Below are 21153 nucleotides of genomic sequence, written 5' to 3'. Positions count from 1 at the left end.
CAGCCAAAAAAAAGAGCCAGGCGGCTCTGGGACTTGGCCCAGCTCACGCTCTTCATTTATGGGCCAAGAGCTAAAAACGACCGAGAGCCCAGGGTTTACACCATTAGAGAGTCAGAAAACCTGTTTTTAGTGGACGGAAGCAGAGGAAAGTTTTCCAAACAAAATGGGAGCTGATTTCATCGACCCAAAGATAACACACTTTTCTCTTCAGGAGCTTATCTCTTTGCCCAAGGAAAAGAGGAGGACACTCAGGTCTCCAAGATGACGCTCAGGTAAGGAGGCAACTAGGCCCCAAGCAGACACGTGGAGGCTGGTGGACAGTTTTGTGGGGTCTGGGAACTCAGCTGGACAGCCAGAGCCCTCCGATCTCACGCTTCCCTTACGTGCTTGGCCGCCCAAGTGTAAACTGATATTCTGGGTTCAGCAAGTCTATACTAATAATAGTAAAGTAGAAGAGATTTAGACCATTGATACAAATTTTATTTTTATTGATTGATTTTAGAGGGACAGGAAGGGGGAGAGAGAGAGAGAGAAACATTGATTTGTGGATCCAACTAGCCAGGCGTTCATTGCCTGAGTCTAGTATGTGCTTTGATGGGGAATCGAACCCACAACCTTGAGGTATCAGAACGGTGCTCAGACCAGCTCAGCTACCCCTGGACCTCCTGTATTATTTTAAAACGTTGTAAAAGCACGAATTGACAAAGGCAACTCATTCAGTTTGGGAGACACGGAAAGCGTTTCTGTAATGTTATGATTTGTCCATAGAAAGAGTCCTGGATGTAGAGTTGTTGTCTCCAAGGAGTTAACAGTTTTTTGGGGGGAAAGTTTGGGGAACGCAGGGTGTCAATCTCGGGTCGGTAGTTGTATCAGAATATTTTTAACGGGTCTGGGGCCAATGGTTCAACTATCCAACATCCATTACCTGATACCTGGGTGGGGACCCAGTGGGAAGATATGTATTTTTTTTGAGAAAACGGGACTTGAGCAAAATTAAGACTCAGTGAAGGACCAGATTCCAGACGGCATCCTTCCCAGAATCCAGTTCTGTCCCAAGCCCCGCTTTTCGTTTATTCCGTGGTGACTTTGTCTTTGTTTGGGTTTTTCTCAGCCAAGCTGGGACACCACACACAATGACATTGTCACGGGAAGGCCATCGGCCGCACAACCCCCCCGTAGCCTCCTAAGTCTTAGCAGCAGAACCACAGGTCAGCAGGGGAACCGGGGACATGGCTTCATAGGTCTTGGCCCGGTCGCCATAACCATGGGTCAGAAACCACAACCCTAAGTCAACAGCAACATCACCACCCACACAACCTCCCAAGTCTTAGGGCCTCTCACCCAGGGAGAAAGGCTTGGGTCTCTGGGTGAATTCCTGTTTTTTGGGACTTCACCCCCTAGAATAGCAATGGGTTTGGGTGCATTGAGGAGCCAGGATAGCCGGACGTTGGGCACCATGGGTGCCATTCAACAGCGATGGCCAACGTTGACTTGGAAAGAGAAATCCGTAGGCCTGTCTGTTTTTTTGGGGAGATGTGCTTGGTGTCCCACAAACCCTGGTGCCCTCAGAGGAGATGACGGGGGTGTGGGATGTGGCCCCTGAAACCATCCAGAAGAGGGTGTTTCCAGCTAAGTCTGAGCTTGTTCCTCAGGAGGCGCTGGGTGGCCCTGTATTGGGTGTGGTTGCTCTTCCACGTGGGCTGGGCCCAAATGGCGGCTGATGACAAGCCGAATATTGTCCTGATAATGGCAGACGATCTTGGGATCGGAGACCTGGGCTGCTATGGCAACGACACTTTAAGGTATGTGGTCCTTCAGCCGGGACGGTGGATGCACCTGCTGACCGCTGCTTCACCCAAAACCCAATTTATTCTTTCTGAGAAAGAGGGAATATTAAACTCAGGGTTACATGCATTTGGATCCGGATTCTGCGCTCACGGCTGCGACCCCTCGGGCAACTTGCCTCACCTCCTGCACCTTGATTTTCTGGGCTGTTGAGCGAATAGCACATGCCTGTGAGTCCCCCGGGCAAAGTGCTCAGTCGTCACCCATCACGAGGGAGCCTTCTGAGACGGAGTGTTGATTTTTATATGTATTTTTAACGTTTTTATTGCCTTATCGAGGTGACACTGGTTAATAAAATTATGCAGGTTTCGGGGTACAATTCGTCAATCCATCATCTGTACATTGTGTTGGGTCTTTACCATCACAAGTCTCCTTCCATCACCACGAGCCCCCCTTTCCTCTCTTAGGTCCCCACCGCCCACCCTCTGGTGATAACCACGCCGTGGTCTGCGCCTATGAGCTGCTGTTTTCTCTGCTGAACCCCTTCTCACTGCTCACCCAGCCCCCCAACGCCCCTGCCCTCGGACAGCCGCCCGTCTCTTCTCTGTGCCTCTGAGTCTGTTTCCGTTGAGTCTGTTTCTTAATTTCCTTCATGAGGCTCCCGCCGTCCGTGAAGTCGCTTCACCCTTGTCTTTACGGCCGGGCTGACCTCACTTGGTGGACGTCTCCTGGGCTGAGTCGATCGGGCCGCGCTTCCCAATTTGGGGAGCAGAGGCCTTGTTAGGGGATGGGTGTCAACAGTGGGCTTTCGGAGACAAGAAAATCGAACATCAGAGCCTCCTGCTGGGTCATAAGATCCGTCTGCCTGGGCCGGGCCTCCCAAAGCTGACAGCACCTCCAAATAAGACGTGCGGTTTGGACATGGCTGGTCCCGCACGATCCCTGCTGGTTTTATAGCCAATCCCAAGGCAGGTGTGTGACCTGAGTGCAGAGAAGGGACATTTATCCACCAAACGCTCATCCTCAGGTCTCTAAGTGGCTGGGCAGAGCCATGGTTTCTACGCCAAAGACACTTAAGCACAGATTGTTACCTTCAGATCTATGTGTGTGTCTGCCTGTCTCCCTCTGTCTCTCTGTCTCTGTGTCTCTGTCTGTCTCTCTCAATCTCTCCCCCTCCCTCCTTCCCTTTCCTCTTTATGTCTCTGTGTGTGTCTGTCGCTCTTGGCCTCTGTCTCTCTCTGTCTCCATGTCTCCATCTCTCATTCCATCCCCTCCCTCTCTCTGTCTCTCTCTCTCTGTCTCTCTGTCTCTGTCTCTCTGTCTCTCTCTCTGTCTCCATGTCTCTGTCTCTCATTCCCTCCCCTCCCTCTCTCTGTCTCTGTGTCTCTGTCTCTCTGTCTCTGTCTCTCTGTCTCTGTCTCTGTCTCTCTGTCTCTGTCTCTCTCTGTCTCTGTCTCTCTCTCTGTCTCTCTGTCTTTGTCTCTCTCTCTGTCTCTGTCTCTGTCTCTCTCTCTGTCTCTCTCTCTCTGTCTCTCTGTCTCTGTCTCTCTGTCTCTCTCTCTGTCTCCATGTCTCCGTCTCTCATTCCCTCCCCTCCCTCTCTCTGTCTCTCTGTCTCTGTCTCTCTCTGTCTCTGTCTCTCTCTCTGTCTCTCTGTCTTTGTCTCTCTCTCTGTCTCTGTCTCTGTCTCTCTCTCTGTCTCTCTCTCTCTGTCTCTCTGTCTCTGTCTCTCTGTCTCTCTCTCTGTCTCCATGTCTCCGTCTCTCATTCCCTCCCCTCCCTCTCTCTGTCTCTCTGTCTCTGTCTCTCTCTGTCTCTCTCTCTCTGTCTCTCTATCTCTATCTCTGTCTCTGTCTCTGTCTCTCTCTCTCTCTCTGTCTCTGTCCATCTCTGTTTCTTTCCTCCCATCCCCCTTTCTCCAGTTTTCCCTCCGTCTCTCCTTCCAGGACCCCCAACATCGACAGCTTGGCTAGAGACGGCGTTCAGCTGACCCAGCACATCTCCGCAGCCTCCATGTGCACCCCCAGCCGATCCGCGTTCCTCACGGGAAGGTACCCCATCCGGTCAGGTCTGTGAACTGGGACCCTGGGCCCCCCTCTGCTGCCTCATTAAGGTGGGAGCCACGGGCCCTCCTGTGACGCCCAGAGGTGCCCACACACCCCTGTTCTTGAGTGGACAGCTACTGATGCCGACGTCCAAATCCCTGTGCCCCTGAGTGACCCCGATCGCCTCAGGCGGCTGAGGGACGCCTTCACCTGGGCTCGGGGACAGTTTTTTGAGGATGCCCCGAGGCCCGGCATAGCCTTGACTCTCTGCCCCAGGACACAAATGAGACGTTGCCTTGCAAGGGGGTAACTTACAAAACCCGACGACCTTGAGGAGGTTCCATGAGAACGTCCCAGACCATCCACGCTGAGCCGACAGATAGGACGCAGGAGCTCGTCTGCTCCGTGAAGACCAACCACTGGGGTCGTTTCTCCCTTTCAACTGCTATGAGGACTTAGCTCTGCTTTGAATGCGTCTGTACAAGTTTTTGTTTCAACACCTTTTTTGTTGCTGCTGATTTTCACCCAAGGGTATAGTTTCCATTGATTTTTTTGTGTTTTTTTTTTTAGAGACAGAGTGGGAGGGAGAGACACAGAGAGAGAGAGAGAAACATCGATATGAAAGAGACACGTTGATTGGTTTCCTCCTCCCCTCGCCAGGATGGGGGTCCAAGGATCAACCTGCATCCCAGGTCCATGCCCTTGACCGGGAACCGAACCCGGGACTTTTCAGTTTCCAGGCAGACGCGGTACCAACTGAGCCAAATTGACTAGGGCTGAACAGACCTTTTAAATTATTTTTGGACACGTACCTAAGAGCGGAATTGCTGAGCCATAGTTATGATTTTAGCGGTGAGCTCTTCAGGGGGTCCCTTAATCTTTACTACGCCCTGAGGTTTACGACATCGACCTTTAGCTGGTGATCAGGTTAATCAGGTCCAGTGAACAGCAATTTTTTTTTTCCCCTTGGAGTAAATCTGCATGTGTTCAATTTTTTTTTCTTTTCCCCTTTGCTGCTCACTTTATGTTAAATGAGTATTTTAGGAAGAAATATGTTTTGTGTACAGTGCCCGGTCTTAAAAATCTAATTTCAAAGAGCTTTCTCTTGTGTCCCATTTGAAGTTCCTGGTGTAATTTGCTCTCCTGATTGTATCGGAGCAGCTGGCTCGCTGACAGTTCCTGCCCGAGTTTGCTCTCCTGATTTTATCTGGATGTTGTTGTTTTTCTTTTTTAACCTGCTTTGTCTTGTCATATTCAATTTTGTTCCCACTCCCTGAGACTGCTTCAGGTTAGGCCCTATTTTAGAAGGAAGGCAGAATGGATCCATTTCGAGAGTTCACCAGGGCTGGATTGCTCAAAAATGTTCAATATACCCAGGATCTTGGCATCACTCCCAATGGGACGGAGCCAAGTCCCCCCAGTTTCAGCTACTCACCAGGGACACCTGTTGGGTATCTCGGGGTGTTCATCTCTCCCTCGGTCCTTCAAACACTCGTTTGCTTTTTTCTATTCCTTTCCCATAATTACATGTCTTTGGAATCAGAATCACTGGTCCCCCACCTACTTGACATCAACTTTAGTCATAAGAGTTTCAAAACAGATATATCTACTCTGCCCAGATGCCCCGACTTCAGGTTCTGGGCAAGGATTGAGCACACACACGTGTCCTACAAACAGAACTACATTCTATTGTCAGAAAAAAATCAAGTTTAGTAGGAACAGAAGAGTTTGAAGTTCTCATAAGATTTCATGTTTCGACTTCTTTTCTGAGGCATAGATTTCCCCAGTTGGGGGCAGGAACCTGTTAGATGTTCAATCAGCAATTGCCTACTGAAGTTGGGCGGTGGGTTTGAGGACACCTGATAGTGTCATGTGTGGGTGCACACAAGGGTTTAAAGGGGTTTTGCATTATGGACCAGTGTGAGTTTTGTCTTTGGAGGACATAATTTCCTCCCCCACACGATGGCATCTCCTCCTGGTTCATCCTCTCTCCACCTCCCAAGCTCTGAACTCTCCAGGTCTCTCTCCCTCTTCACCTGATGAGCACCGACCCACTCACCATGTGTACCAGGGTTGTGTTTCCACTTTACATTTAGGGATGGTTTCGGCTGAAAATGACCGTGTCATCTACTCCCTCGGGGCCCGTTCTGGACTCCCTCTTAATGAAACGACATTTGCAGCCTTAGCCAAGAAGCAAGGATATAGCACGGCGATTATCGGTAAGAAGCCATTGTTCTCTGTGTCCTCCAGGACTCTCTGTCATTACTGTGCTTTGCTCACATGGGACCTGCTATTACCAAGCACCCTTCACACACACACACACACACACACACGTACATGCACACGCTCCATCCTAAATGACACCTATCCACCCTTTGCAGACAAAACTTGGTCATGACGAAGACCCCTTCCCACCTAATCCCCAGGTCTTTCCAGATGTCCATCCCACATGTTTCCATATCACCCTGCGCTGTTCACCTTGGCACAGGTGCTCTGTGCAAAGACGCTCTATGATAAAGATTTACAACGGCGCTCTCTTTCCGCATTATCCCGTGAGAGCTCTGAAATCCTGCATCTCACCCACCAGGCATAATTCTGGACATGTAATGTGTCCTCCCAAGAGCTCACAACTTAAGTCAGTGTCATGAGTTTTTTATGGAGGGTCAAGTTTTGATTGTGTAAAAATGTCTGCACCCCATAGCAGTCGTCCAAAATAAGATAAGGACTGTGTGCATTGCTGAGAAATTTCCATGTGGCCCTGCCCAGTCCACCACTGTGTTGTTTTAGAACAGAGAAAGCCTACTCCTGGAGCATTACCTGTCACCTCCCTACCCTCTCAGGCACTCAGCGATGTCAGCTCATGCATTCTAGATGTGGTCCTAATGGCACACAGGTAACTACTAAGGTATTATGGATTCACATCATTATAGTCGTAGTCCAAATGCCTGTAGGGCTCACCTGGATCATTGGGTTACCATTCAAGGGGTGGCAACTTTTGCCAAATCAACCTCTTACTTCATTGAAGTCTAGTGGGAGACTCTTGAATTTCCATCCATCCATTCATTCATTCATCTCTGTTCCTCCATGCTCAATACAGCCTCTGTCATTTATGTATGTCTATTATCTATGTATCTGTCATCTATCATCTATCTAATCTATCATCTACCTATCCACCATCCATCCATCCATTGATCCATCCATCCATCCATCTATCATCCATCCTTCCATTCATCCTTCCATTCATCCATCACCCATCCATCATCCATCCATCCATCCATCATCCATCCATCCATCCATCCATCCATCATCCATCCATCCATCATCCATCCATCTATCCATCCATCATCCATCCATCCATCATCCATTCATCCATCCATCCATCCATCCATCATCTATCCATCCATCCATCATTCACTCAACATCCACCCAACATCCATCCATCCATCCATCATTCATCCATCCATTTATCCTCTACATATCTATCAATCCTCCTTCATCTTCTCTCTATCATTTATCTACCTTTGTGACTATAACTTACATCTAGCTAGCTAGCTCTCCATCCATTCACCTAGTCATCCATCCACTACTGGATGGCTGTCTATCTATCTATCTATCTATCTATCTATCTATCTATCTATCTATCTATCTATCATCTATCTATCTATCATCTATCTATCTATCTATCTATCTATCTATCTATCTATCATCTATCTATCTATCATCTATCTATCTATCTATCTATCATCTATCTATCTATCATCTATCTATCTATATCTATCTATCTATCATCATCTATCATCTATGTATATCTATCTATCATCTATCTATTCATCTATCTGTATCTATCATTTATCATCTATGTATCCATCTACCCTCTATATATCTATCCATCATGTATCATCTATCTTCTCTCTATCATTTATCTATCTTTCTGCCTATAACTTACATCTATCTATGTATCTAGCTCTCCATCCACTCACTTAGTCATCCATCCACCACTGTTTTTCTTTCTCTCTCTCTCTCTCTAACAGCCCACCTACCCACACAATTCACGTATCCATTCATTTATCCACCATTTATCTCTACCTATCATCTATCATCTATCATCTATCTATCTATCTATCTATCTATCTATCTATCTATCTATCTATCATCTATCTATCATCTATCTATCTATCTATCTATCTATCATCATCTATCTATCATCTTTCTATCTATCATCTATCTATCTATCATCTCTCTATATCTATCATCTATCTATATCTATCTATCATCTATCATCTATCATCTATCTATCATCTATCTATCATCTGTCATCAATCATCTATCCATTCACTCAACATCTCTATTACTATTCATTGTGTGTCATCCATGTTCTCTCTCTTATTTATCTATCTTTGTGGCTATAATTAACATCCATCTATTTATCTACCTACCTATTTGTTTATCTCCATGCCTATCTACTTACCCATCCCTCTGCCCATCCACCCACAAATTCATCCACCCATCCCTCCACCACTCATCTATGTATTATTTTTTGTATCTATTTATCTATCCATCTATCATCTATCACCATCTCTCTAACTGTCTATATATCCATTCATTCTTCCACCCACTCATCCATCTATCTTCTATCATATCTCTGTCAGTATCTAAGATCTATCTAACTACTTACCTGCCAACCAACCTACGTATCCGTCATCTATACTCTGCCTTGGCTCTATCATACACCTATATTTGAGTTTATGACTTGTCCTGCTAGAAACACACAATTGTCTTTTCCTCCCATTATTTTTTTATCCCACTTGTTCACACACAACCAGATCTTAGGACAGAGAGCTGCCAGCTAAAGAAGAGCAAAAACTGAGTCTATGCCAAGCCTCAATTTTTAAAGAAATGAAATGTATTTGCTACTCCATTTTTGTGCATTAACTTATTGTTTCAAGTGAAAAATCACCACATGGTCTTTGTGATATGTGAGCTTATTATGTGTGATCTGTGTGTGTTTAATTTCAGGGAAATGGCATCAGGGCTTAAACTGCCGCTTCCGAAGTGACCACTGCCACCATCCGTATAAGTATGGTTTTGATTACTTCTATGGCATGCCACATAGTCTGTTTGACACCTGCTGGCCAGATCCTTCTCGTGACACAGAATTAGCCATCGGGAGGAGAGTCTGGATCTGTGTACAGCTGCTCGCCTTGGCTGTGCTCACGCTCACTCTAGGGAAACTGACTCACCTGACCTGCATGCCCTGGTCCGTCATCTTCTTCATGATTCTTTTTCTGCTCCTCCTGAGCTACTTTTGGTTATCCAGTTATTCGTCTTCACTGTACTGGGATTGCCTCCTCATGCGTAAGGAAGAAATTACTGAGCAGCCCATGAAAGCAGAAAGAGCAGGGTCCATCATGGTGAAGGAGGCCATTTCGTTTTTAGAAAGGTAAAGTGATTTTTTTTTAAATATATATTTTTATTGATTTCAGAGAGAGGAAGGTAGAGGGAGAGAGAGAGAGAAACATCAATGATGAGAGTCATTGATCGGCTGCCTCCTGCACGCCCCCTACTGGGGGTGGAGCCCACAATCCCGGCATGTTCTGGGACCAGGAATCGAACCACGATCTCCTGGTTCATGGTTCGATGCTCAACCACTGAGCCACCCACACTGGGTTGACTTATTTATCTGAATGCATATCTTCAGTATATTCATTCAGAATGAGAAATATGTCCGATGGGACTAGACGATAGAAAAAATTGGCCATCACCTTGTTTCTGAGGGAAGGAAACCTACTGAGAAAAGAAAATCAGAGGGCTTACTGTTGATCACCTCTGGCAACCATCAGTCTGTTCTCTGCAGCTATGAGCCTGTTTCTGTTTGGTGGCTGGTTTATTTTGTGATTTAACTTCCACATATAAGTGAAATCACGTAGTATTTGTTCTACTCTGTCTGACTTCTAGTACCCTCTAAGTCCATCCATGTGGGCTGTCGTAAAGGGTAATATCTCATTTCTTTTTAGGGCCAAGTAATACTCCATTGTATATATGTACCACCTCTTCTTTACTCAAGCACATTGTCTGATCTGATCATTAGCATTGTGTTTACCCCATGGCCCAAGCGGAGACGACGCACATGTAGAGTGTGGGAGAAACAGGCTCATGTTTGCCTTGTAGATGCAGCTCTGTGGCTGGTTTCATGTAGGTCAAACTCCTTTATCTCCCGGTGCCCTTCCCAAGGGGCCGAGTTCTAGAAAGACTGACCGAAAGAACATTAGCTAACCCTTCAGATATCTCCTACAGGAACATGTAACCTCAATCGTGATCCACCTGTATACCAGTTTCCTAGGGCTGCCCTAAAAATGTGCCACAAACGGGGTGACTGAGAACAGCGGAAATGTATTCTCTCTCTCATTCCGGAGCCCAGAAGTCCCCAAACAGGGTGTCTGTGTGGGTGTGACCCTCACCTGAGACGTCTGAGCCAGGGGAACGTGTACTGAGCACAGCAGGATTTTAGACTTAGCTCTGTGGTGATTTTTGAGTGCACTGGGGCCAGGTTCCCTCTGAAGGCTTCAGGGGAGGGTCCTTGGTGCTCCTTGGCCTGTGGCCACATCACTCCAGTTTCTCCCTCTGTCTTCACAAGTCCCTCTTTCCTCTCAGGGTGACTGTGTAGCTCCTAACTGTGCTCTTCCTATAAGGACCCCAATGGATTCTGAGCCCCCTGGACCCCAATACACTCTTTTCTTAAGTAATTCTATCTCCAAAGACCCTATAGTGAAATAAGATCACATTCTGAGTGTCTTTGTGGACAATTTTGGAAGGACACCATTCAACCCAGTAAACCGTGGCACACTTTTTTTTAAAATTTTCATTTTTCACCCATTCTTAATTCTTTAATATCCCATGAGACAGAGCAGAAATTTCCCCAAGACTGGGTGGAGTTGTGCGTGGCTGCCCTGGTTAGCTGAGTGCCACTGATTGCTGCAGACAGATTGTCAGGCCTGGGAGGGGGTCCCCCTCATTCCCTGCACCCTCACATGGGAATCGAAGGTGTGTGCACAGATTGCCAAGGCGTTTCTGTTCACGCTGGCTCTTGGGTTGTGAAAGCGCTGACATTTCTTGGTAACCACCCCAGTGACACCATCTCTTGTGCGCCTTGGGCTGTGACTCTAGTCGGAGACGTTGTGCGCCCTGGGAAAGTGCTCCAAGCAGAGCTGGTTTGGATCATAACCCTGTGTGACCTCTGAGAGCAGGATGACCGACCCGCGTCCTGGCATCTGAGGGGCAGCATCACCCTAAAATTAAGGCAGAGTCCAGATGCTGGGGGATCCTGGAATCCACTCTGCCCAGGGGACCCTCTCCAAGGGGCTGTCTTTGCACGCGTCTCCTCTCCTGGGTGTGCACAGGACGGAAAGGAGCCTGTCTGTCTGTCTAAGAGCAAAGTAGCCCCGTTCGCAGAAGTTGACAACTCAAAACCGATGGGATCCATGTCTCCTCAGGCACCGAGAAGGACCGTTCCTCCTTTTTTACTCCTTCCTGCATGTCCATTTTCCTCTCCCCACGGCCAAGGATTTCATGGGCACCAGCCAGCATGGCTTATACGGAGACAACGTGCAGGAAATGGACTTCTTCGTGGGTAAGTGGCAAGAAGGAACCTGCGCACATCAGCACTGGCCTAGCAACAAATCCGTGTCCACGCTTAATTTACCAGAATCGCCCCTTCCACATGGGGTGCTGAGGGGGGTTCAGGAAACAGGCTCACTCACACCTGCTCCTGGAGTGTAGGATTTGGGGAACCTCAAGTGAGCGAGATTTTTGCAACGGCTCCCAGAGGAATGTGCACCTATTGGGACTAACAGGGATGCCCGGAGCTCGTAACGTCATCAGTGTCACGGGTCCCTCTTTCTTCTTTCAGGCAAGCTCCTTGCTGCCATTGACAACTTGGGGCTGAGGAATCGCACGCTTGTCCACTTCACCTCAGACCACGGAGGACACGTGGAGCAGCGGGTGGGCCACGTCCAGGCTGGTGGATGGAATGGGATATTCAAAGGTGAGGAGCCAAGGTCATGCCTGGGGTGTCCTTGGGTCTAGGGTCTCTTAGCCTCATTGTCATAAAAATCCGGGGCATGAAGCAGGAGGCCGATGATGCGTGAAACACCCAACGAGATGATTCTATTGGTAAAAAATAAAGTGTAGGACTGAAATCCAAGGATATTGACCTTAACTGGCTAACACCTCCAGGGAACACTAGACATCGGCCTTCCTGGTAATCCTGTGGGATTAAAGAGTGTTAAAGTCAGCAGGTGATTTAAGCAAGTCGTTCAATAAGTTGAATATCTAATCATTGCTTCATCTACAAAGGGAGAGGGTGCAGAATGGGTAGAAACGTGGTCTACAGGTTGGGCACAAAGAACAACAACCCAACTCTCCTTGGACATTCAGAAAGCTTGGGCGCCCTTCTCCAGATACATGGCCAAGCTCGTCTGAGGTCTTACAGTGAAATTCACAGACACTGCTTCCGAGTTGTGCCCGAACCTGTGGCCCATGAAGACACAGCCGTCAGCAACCTCTCTGATCTGGTCTAGTGACAGGTGTCCTGAGGTTATAAGAGGATTACCTGTGACGGGTTCAGTACATTTGAACCTATGAACCTGAAGAGATGCTAAAGCTGTGTGGATGCGAATGTGTCATTACTCATGCAAATGTGGGTGTTATAGTCTTGCATCCAGGAGGACAGGATTCCTGTGTAAATGAGATAAAGACTTGGCATCACTCTGGCAAAAGGGAGTGAGCCTTTCCAGCTGAGGCCTTGCCCAACCCAACGGGGTGCTGAGGAAGCAAACCGATCATCAGAAAGATTGTATAGTTTTGCTTATGAGAGCTTTAAAGTATCTCCATGTCTGAGCACGTTATGACTTCAGTTGCGTTGAGCAATTTAATGTGTCTACATAAGACATGTCCTAACCTGTACAGTGTATTTATAACAGTTCATTTGAACCCAACTGAAGACGTATGTCAGGGAGCAGAATACCAAAGCCAGCTTCTTTTCTGCATTTGAAATTAAGGATGAGCCTAAGGCCGGTTAGAGAAAGCAAGGTGGGGATCGGATCACAGGATAGTTAACAAGATTACATGCTGTCTTGAGGGGTCATATCCCCTTTAAGGGGTATTAATTCTGACATTTCACACGTGTGTTAACCTTGACGTTCAAGCACAATGGGCAGAGCTCGCTTAAGCCCTTTCACTAAAGAAGTTATAGGCCTGGGAGTGACCACCCCCCCTGACCCGCCCAGTTGGAATCTATGATCAGATAGCCCTGTGAGGACACTTTCCATAGACTCTCCTTTCTTATAATCCACCAGTGAAAGAATAAAAATCCATGAACACTGCAGGATGGCCATTCCTTCTTGTTGGCTCAAGGAAATTGTGGTGTGTGCTGGTCATCCTGGTGTCCATTTATCACCTCCTGCTTCCTTTTAGATAAATTCCCTGGTTTGCACAAGAAATTAGCATCGACCTTTACTATTCCACTCAATTTTCAGCACGCTGAGTTCAGCATGGAACAAAACAGGCCCAAATTTCCACCTTCGTGGCATTTGTATTCTTGTGGAAAGTGCCACACCAGGAAAAATAAAATGAATTATCTCATATGTTACAATTAGATGCTATAGACAAGTAGACCAGAGAAAGATAAATGAAGATAAATAAAGTCTTCATTGAAAAAGTACCGTTGGGCAGAAACCTACGAGCAGCCCAAGAAAACTCTGTTCCGTGGACGTGTACTGCTGACCCCATCAGGTGCCTGCACATGGGCCTTGAGCAGAGACGGACTGACTGATGTTAATTTACATTTTTGACCACACTTATCACTGTGACCGTATTGCTTTACCCTGTAGGAGGAAAAGGCATGGCCGGCTGGGAAGGTGGGATCCGTGTGCCTGGACTTTTCCGATGGACCGGGAGATTGCCAGCCAGAAAGGTCATCAATGAACCTACAAGCTTGATGGACATCCTTCCGACTGTCGCAGCTCTGATGGGAGGAATTGTCCCTCAGGACAGGTGACGTCCTATAACCTGTTCACAGAGCTTGTTTTTATCTTTGTCTCGGGAAGATTCAGGTCACAGGGGGTAAACCCTATTCTCACGGGGACACTTTCTCTCCGGTACCCAGGTGATGTTCACCTTGGTCTATGGCTTTGCCTCTTGAGTGTGACTCACACACCACAGGCCTCAATGGTGCCGGCCTGTGGCCCGTCTGAGACACTTTGTATTTTTATTTGGGAGGAAGATGGAGACAGGAAGGTTTGTTGAAGAAACTATGGCCAAACTCAGTTATCCATGTAGGAGGAAAAATCATTCCCTAATATGAGAAAGTACAAAATTGATTTCCAAAATGGATGCACCATTTGGCATTGTCACCAACAATAAATGAGAGTTTCAGTTACACCACCTCCTCGCCAACACTTAAAATGCTCTTTTTCATTTTAGCCATAACTATGGACTGGAATCCCAATGGGTATAAATTTGTGTTTCCCAATTGACTAATGATGTTAAACACTCCTGTGTGTACTTATTTTCTATCTGTATCTCTTTTTTTGTGAAGAGTCTCTTCATATCTCCAGTCCATTTATAAATTGGGTATTTCGTTTTATTATTGTTGATTTGTAAGAGCTCTTTACATATTCTGGATACAACTTCATAAGATATGAGTTTTGCTAACATTTTCTTCTAGTTTATGGCTTGTCTGTTCATTTTCTGACATTTTGTCATTGAAAAAGCAGATTTTAATTTTTGTAATGGCCAATTTTTCACTTTCTCTTTTATAGATTAGGGTTTTTAGGCAATATCATAAAAGCATTTTTCTAATCCAAGGTCACAAAGACTCCTCCCTACATTTTTTTGTAGAGGTCTTACAGTTTCAGGTTTTTCATTTAGCTTTGCTGTTGACGTTGAGTTAATTTCTTATACAGAGTGAGGTACAGGTTGAGATTTATTTTCCTTGCATTTAAATATCTAATGTTTCTAGTGCCATTTATTGAAAGACTGTTCTTCCTCTACTGAATTACTTTGTGCATTTGTTGAAAATCAACAGACAAGATATGCCTGGGTCTATTTCTGGACTCTCTCCTGTTCCATTGGTCTATATACCTATCCTTATGTCAATGCCACATTGTCTTGATTAGGTTAACATTATAATAAATTTTGGAATCATGTGGTGTGAGTGGGAAAGCTGTTTTTTCTTTTTTTCAAAGTCATTTAAGCTATTCTAAGTTTCTTGTTTCCCCAAAAAATTATAAGAAAAGATTTCTCGATTTATACAAATGATGCTTCTGGAGTTTTTTATTCAGATTGCATTAAATCTATACATCAATTTGTAGAAAACAGAAACTTTAAGAATTTTTGAGCCTTCAAATCTGTGAATTGATTTATCTGTCCATTTATTTCTCTGAGGTGCTTTGTGCCTTTCAGCGTACAAACGCTTAACATTAAAAAAACAAGGTACCCCTGGATGTTTTCTAATTTTTGATGCTGTAATAAATGGTGTTTTTAAAAGAGTAATACCCAGTTGTTCATTGCTAAAATATAGAGGTAAAATAGATGTTTTTTTACAGTTAGTCCTGAATTCATGACCTTGAAAAAATTTACCTATTAGTTCCAATAGTTTTTTGGAAGGATTATCAATAAAAGTAATGATTTCATCCGAGAATAAAGACAATTTTATTTTTTTATGATCATTTTTTTAGGATTATCTGGGACTTATTTTATTTTCTCCTATGAGGTAGGTTTTATGATTCTTTCTTTTTCTTATAAGGTATATGATATGTTTTCTGACGTAAGATTAAAATAATACCATTTTTTAGAGGTTCTTTAAAATCCCTTTGTCAGGGTAGTAATACAATTGCAAATGGAAATCTGATTGAGCTGGTGAGACCTTCTGTGGCCATGACCACAGCGCTCATGAGATGGCCTATGGATTGACCCATCCCTCCCTTGTGCTATTTCACTGGAAAAGCTGTTTTCGGTTCCTGTTTTTCTCTCCTTGAGAGCCTGCACGATGTTCCTACACCCTCAGCACATTGTCCTCTGGGCCCCAGGGATGCCACGAAATGCACCGAGCATCCTTCTAACAGCCCGATGACCGGATTCCCTTGCCTGACCTTCTTTGTGTGTGTCCACAGGGTGATTGACGGCCGAAACCTCATGCCGTTGCTTCAGGGTGAGGTCCAGCAATCAGAGCATGAGTTTCTGTTTCACTACTGCAGTAGGTTCCTCCACGCCGCACGTTGGCACCCGAAGGACAGTAAGTACACCTGACCCTGCACCCTCCAGGTGCCAAGAGCAGGGTCCCTTTAGTCAATTCTCGATGCTTTCTTCCATTTTATCCCCGAGCCCAGTCCTTTTAGTCTCGGGTTACCACTGAAAATACCTTCTCCAGAACATTTCTAAGAATTTCTCTCCTTTAGAAAGACGGAGAGATAACTTTAAGAAATATCCATTTTGAGAAACACTTTGTTAGTTTATTTTGTTCATTAGATTCCACGTATGAGTGAGATCAAGTGATACTTGTCTTTCTCTGACGGGCTTATTTCACTTAGCACAATACTCTCCCAGGCCCTCCATGTTCTCTCAAAGGATAAGCGATCCACCTTTTTCACAGCTGCATAGTATTCCATGGTGTAGACATACCACCGCTTTTTTTTCTGCTCATCTACTGGTGGGCACTTGGGCTGCTTCCCAGTCTTGACTAAGTGGAGACAGGCTCATAGATACAGAGAACAAATCGACAGCTGTCAGAGGGAAGGGGGTGTGGGCTGGGTAGGAATGGTGAGGGGACTCAGCAAAGAAAAAATTAGAAAGAAAGACTCACGGGCACCAAGAGTAGCATGGCGATTGCTTGGGGGACGTGTGGTAGGGGAGGTAGGAGAGGGTAAAGGGGAGATTAATGGCAATGGAAGGAGACTTGACTTGGGGGGTGAACACACAATATAATATACAGATGATGCATTATGGAATTGTACCCCTGAAACCTATATAATTTTATTAACCAATGTCACCCCTATACATTTAATTGAAAAGAAATATCAGTTTTGAGATGTGTAACGTTACACTCAGGGATTCTGATGGTCTCAATGTTCTGAAGATCGATTGATATTTAAGTTAACTTGTGGGGCAAAGAGAAAGACCAGGAAACGCTCGAGAAGACAGAAGAAGACGTCAAGTGGGCACACGGGGATGGATGTCTCTCACGTCTCGTTTCCTCTCTAGGTGAGGCCGTGTGGAAGGTTCATTACGTGACACCCACATTCCAGCCTCCAGGAGCTCAGGGGTGCTATGAGGAAGGCTTGTGCCAATGCACAGGGGACGCAGTCACCTACCACGACCCTCCCCTGCTGTTCGACCTGTCCCGGGACCCTGGCGAGTCGACCCCGCTGACCAACGACACGGAGCCCCTCTATGACTTAGTCATCAGCACGGTGGCCGACGCCCTCAGGGAACACAGGAAAACCATCACCCCTGTTCAGCTGCAGCTTGGGACCGACCTGAATCGGCGGTTTGTGTCGCTGATGCCCTGTTGCGGGGTGTTCCCCTTCTGTATGTGTGACAAAGAAGGCAGAGACTGAAAGTGAGAAGCGGCAACCGATGCAGAGCCGGTGGCCGAAAGCCACCAACCTTGGCTCTTTCAAATACGCAAGGAATGGATCTGAAATGAGTAAACACTGATATTGAAACATGCAACCGACTGATGAATTTCAGCGGGAAAGGGGGGGCAGCGAGCCAAGAGGTTAACCAAATAACTCGTATGCATCTGTGCATAACCCGTGGACACATACAATAGTTCAGTGAAGGCCTGGGAGCAGGTGGTGGAGGGGTCCAATGGGGTGGAAAAAGGGGGTTATCTGTAATACTTCCAACAATAAAGATAAATTTTTAAAAAGATTGAAACTATGAAAGGATGCCGCAAAATAAACTAAAACGAAAGCCAATACATTGCCTCTACCAGTGCAGACTATTAAATGTCCATGGGTTGTAGCGCCCCCCCCCCCTTTAACTTTTTGGGGGACATTTTCGGTGCTCAATGCCTAACTTCCAACTTTTTTTAAAATTTATATCTTTATTGATTTCAGAGAGAGGAAAGGAGAGGGAGAGAGAGATAGAAACATCAATGATGAGAGAGTCATCGATCGAGCCCACAACCCGGGCATGTGCCCTGACCGGGAATCGAACCCCAATCGCCTGGATCCTAGGCTGACGCTCAACTGCTGAGCCACATCCGGCTGGGCCTAACTTCCAACTTTTAAACGTGGCTCTCAGAGCTGGAAAACAAGCATCCACGGTCATTTTCCTCATTGGCCCTGTGCCTACTCAGAGCAAACTGTAGAAGCCAGCACTGTGTGCATCTAAGTTGTTGATTAGGAGAGTAAAAGATTCCCTTTATTTAGATAACCGGTCTGCAGATTCTTCTCGACATATGATGGGGTTACATCTCAGTAAGCCCGTTGCCTGTGGACCATATCATATGCCGAATGTGCATTTAATGCCTCTAATCTACCAAACATCATAGCATAGCCCAGCTCACCTTCAACGTGCTCAAAACACTTCCATTTACCCCGCATTCGGGCCATTTCCCCGAGGTTCCTCTCCAGAGCCATTACGTTTCCCCGCTTCTCACCAGAAGCAGGAGACGCAGATGGGCATCTTGTGAGTGTGATGGGATTCGACGGCACAAAACACAATATCCAAAAATGTTGGCAATGCAGTTGGCTCAACTGTCTGGCTGTTGACCCTCAAAGAGAGGGGCCTGAAGGAGAGCTATTGCGGGGTGAATCTGTCGAGAAGCACGAGAGAATGTGGGACCGCACGCCCCTATCCCAGGATACAATCAGAATAAAAAAAAAAAAAATTGAACAGCAGTGTTGGCCGGATGAGCATCCCCTTTGTACCATCGTCAAGTCAAACAATTGTCAAGTCCGACTATCGCCCGTCAGGGACCATCCGTACTCTAAAGTAGCCATTCAGCCTCCAAAAAGATATTTTTTCCCCAAAAACAAAAACAAAAAACCTAAATCAACGTGTTTCCTTTTTTTTTTTAAATTGAACTTATTGGGGTGACACTGGTTGATAAAATTATTTAGGTTTCAGATGCGCGATTCTATAATTCGTCATCTGTATTTCTATTGTGTGTTCACCACCCCAGCTCAAGTCTCCTTCCATCACCCCCTTTACTTCTCCTACATCCCCTGACCCCCCCTTTCTCTCTGGTAATCACCACACGGTGGTACCTCGGTTTTCGAACATCTCTGTTGATGCACATTTTGGGTTTATGAACGCCATAAACACAGGAGGAAATGCTTCGGTTTTCAAACCCGCCTCGGAAGTCAAACGTGCCGCGTGGCTTCCGCTGAGGGCAAGATCCTGGAGGCCCAGCTGTCGGCTGTTGAGTCCTGAGCACCTGAGCAACACCCAGGTGAAATTTGGGCTTATTTGGTGACTGTGTGCAGTCAATCTGTGCTCATGTCATCTCAGGAGCCCTCCGCCCATCAGCCTTTTATTTTGTGGAAATGCAAGCGGTGATTTTACATTTTGAAGCCTCTGCTGGATAAATGCTCCAACTCAAGAGAATCATGAACAGAACAGCGATCGAGGTGGTGAAGGAAATTATTTCCAAACCTGAAAGTGGTGTCCATGCGTGGGGCCTGGCAGCGCAGTTCGGGATGGCCAAGTCTGCAAGTTGCACCGTCTTAAAAAAAATAAAGAAGCCTTGAAAGGAGCCAATGGTTGCAAGACGTCTGAAAACACTTACAAGACAAACAACACAGACAGCTGAAGAAGCGGAAAAATTGCTTTTCTTCCGGATAAATGAGAAACAGTTGGCCGGAGACGGCATTTCTGAGAGCGTGATTTGTGAAAAAGCTGTTTCGTTGGCATGCTGACCGCCTCAAAGTTGCATGCTGACCTCAAATCTGCATGCTGACCTCCTCAAATTTGCATGCTGACCTCCTCAAATTTGCATGCTGACCTCAAATTTGCATGCTGACCTCCACAAATAAGACACCCTTGGAACAAGCGCTGAGGGCGATATTTTCAAGGCAAGCAGAGGGTGGCTTGAAAACTTGAAAACAAGTGGCGTACTCAGTATGGCGAGACGTGGTGAAACGGCCAACAAAGACCCCGCCGAACAATTTGGGAATTTAAAGATTATGCGGAGGCAGAGAGTTTCCTTCCCCAACAAGTTTTCAGCTGTGATGAGCCAGGCCTGTTTTGGAAGAAAACGCCAAAGAAAACCTGCGTAACAGAGGAGAAATCATTACCCAGGACACAAGCCCACGAAAGGCAGGCTGACCCTTTTATCTTGTGGGAATGCACGTGGGGATTTTACATTTTGAAGCCTTTGCTGGTCCACCAGTCTGAGAACCCAGGGTGTTTAAGAAAAACAATGTCATAAAAAGCCAATTGCATGGGATGTGGAGAGCACATAGCAAAGCTGGGGTAACCGGGCGATTTTTTTTATTGAGTGGGTTCATGAAGTGTTCGGGCCAAGTGCGTCCAAGACAAAAATCATCCAATGAAGTGCCCGCTTGTTATGGAAAATGCTCCAGCTCACCCTCCAGGCTTGGAGGACCAGTTGATAAAAGAGTTTATTTTTATTGATGTAAAGTGTTTGCCCCCCAACACGAGTCCGCTCATCCAGCCCATGGACCAGCAGGTCTTATCTAATGTTAAGAAGCTTTACGCCAAAGCTCTGTCCCGAAGGTGCTTCGACGTGACCTCGAACATAGGGGTAACCCTCAGAAATGATTCTGGAAGAATCTTCGATATCCCACATTGCTTCCATCTCATAGACAGAGCAGGGAGGGGGGTGTCTCCCAGAACAGTGAGGTCAGCGTGGAAGAAACTGTGGCCAGAAGCTGTCCCTGGACGTGCATTTGAGGGTGTTGATGAGGATGCTCCTGTTGCTGAGGATTCTGTGTCTCTGGGACAGTCCACGGGCTTGGAAGTGAGTGGCAATGACGTGGAGGGGTCGGTGGGGACCACAGGCCTGAACGCGCCGCAAAAGACCTTCCAGACGTTCGTTCTGACGGAGCAGCCACGGGTGGCCACTGAGGAACTGTCCTCGGAGGAACAGGAGGGAAGAGAGAGCGTTTCTATCGCACTGATCAGAGACACGTGTGCAAAACGGGCGGAAGGGCAAATTTTTGTTGAAAAAAATATCAAGGCCGCTGTATGTCACACCAATGGCCCTGTCGAGAATAACACTCTGTCTCCCTTTAGACTAATTTTTAAAATATGGAAAAAAGCAAATATCAGTTGGCAAAATCTTTAGTGATGAAAA

The 21153-nt window shown here is 46.3% G+C and overlaps 1 protein-coding gene across 1 annotated transcript; it reads left to right on the top strand.

Annotated features, from left to right (window-relative positions):
- Window positions 1-261: 261 nt before the first annotated feature.
- Window positions 262-17443, top strand: LOC308551986 (arylsulfatase F-like; the record flags this gene model as incomplete). Its single annotated transcript, XM_081126927.1, has 10 exons — window positions 262-272; window positions 1653-1802; window positions 3732-3853; window positions 5927-6049; window positions 8847-9270; window positions 11321-11457; window positions 11737-11871; window positions 13718-13880; window positions 16001-16122; window positions 17088-17443. The coding sequence occupies 10 exons, from the start codon at window positions 262-264 to the stop codon at window positions 17441-17443; spliced, it is 1743 nt and encodes a 580-aa protein (XP_080983053.1).
- Between the last annotated feature and the right edge of the window lie 3710 nt (window positions 17444-21153).

Source organism: Miniopterus schreibersii, assembly GCF_964146895.1.
Source record: "Miniopterus schreibersii genome assembly, chromosome: Y".
NCBI lineage: Eukaryota > Metazoa > Chordata > Mammalia > Chiroptera > Miniopteridae > Miniopterus > Miniopterus schreibersii.
Note: the sequence above shows the minus strand (reverse complement) of the source record. Positions and strands in the feature narration are given on the sequence as shown.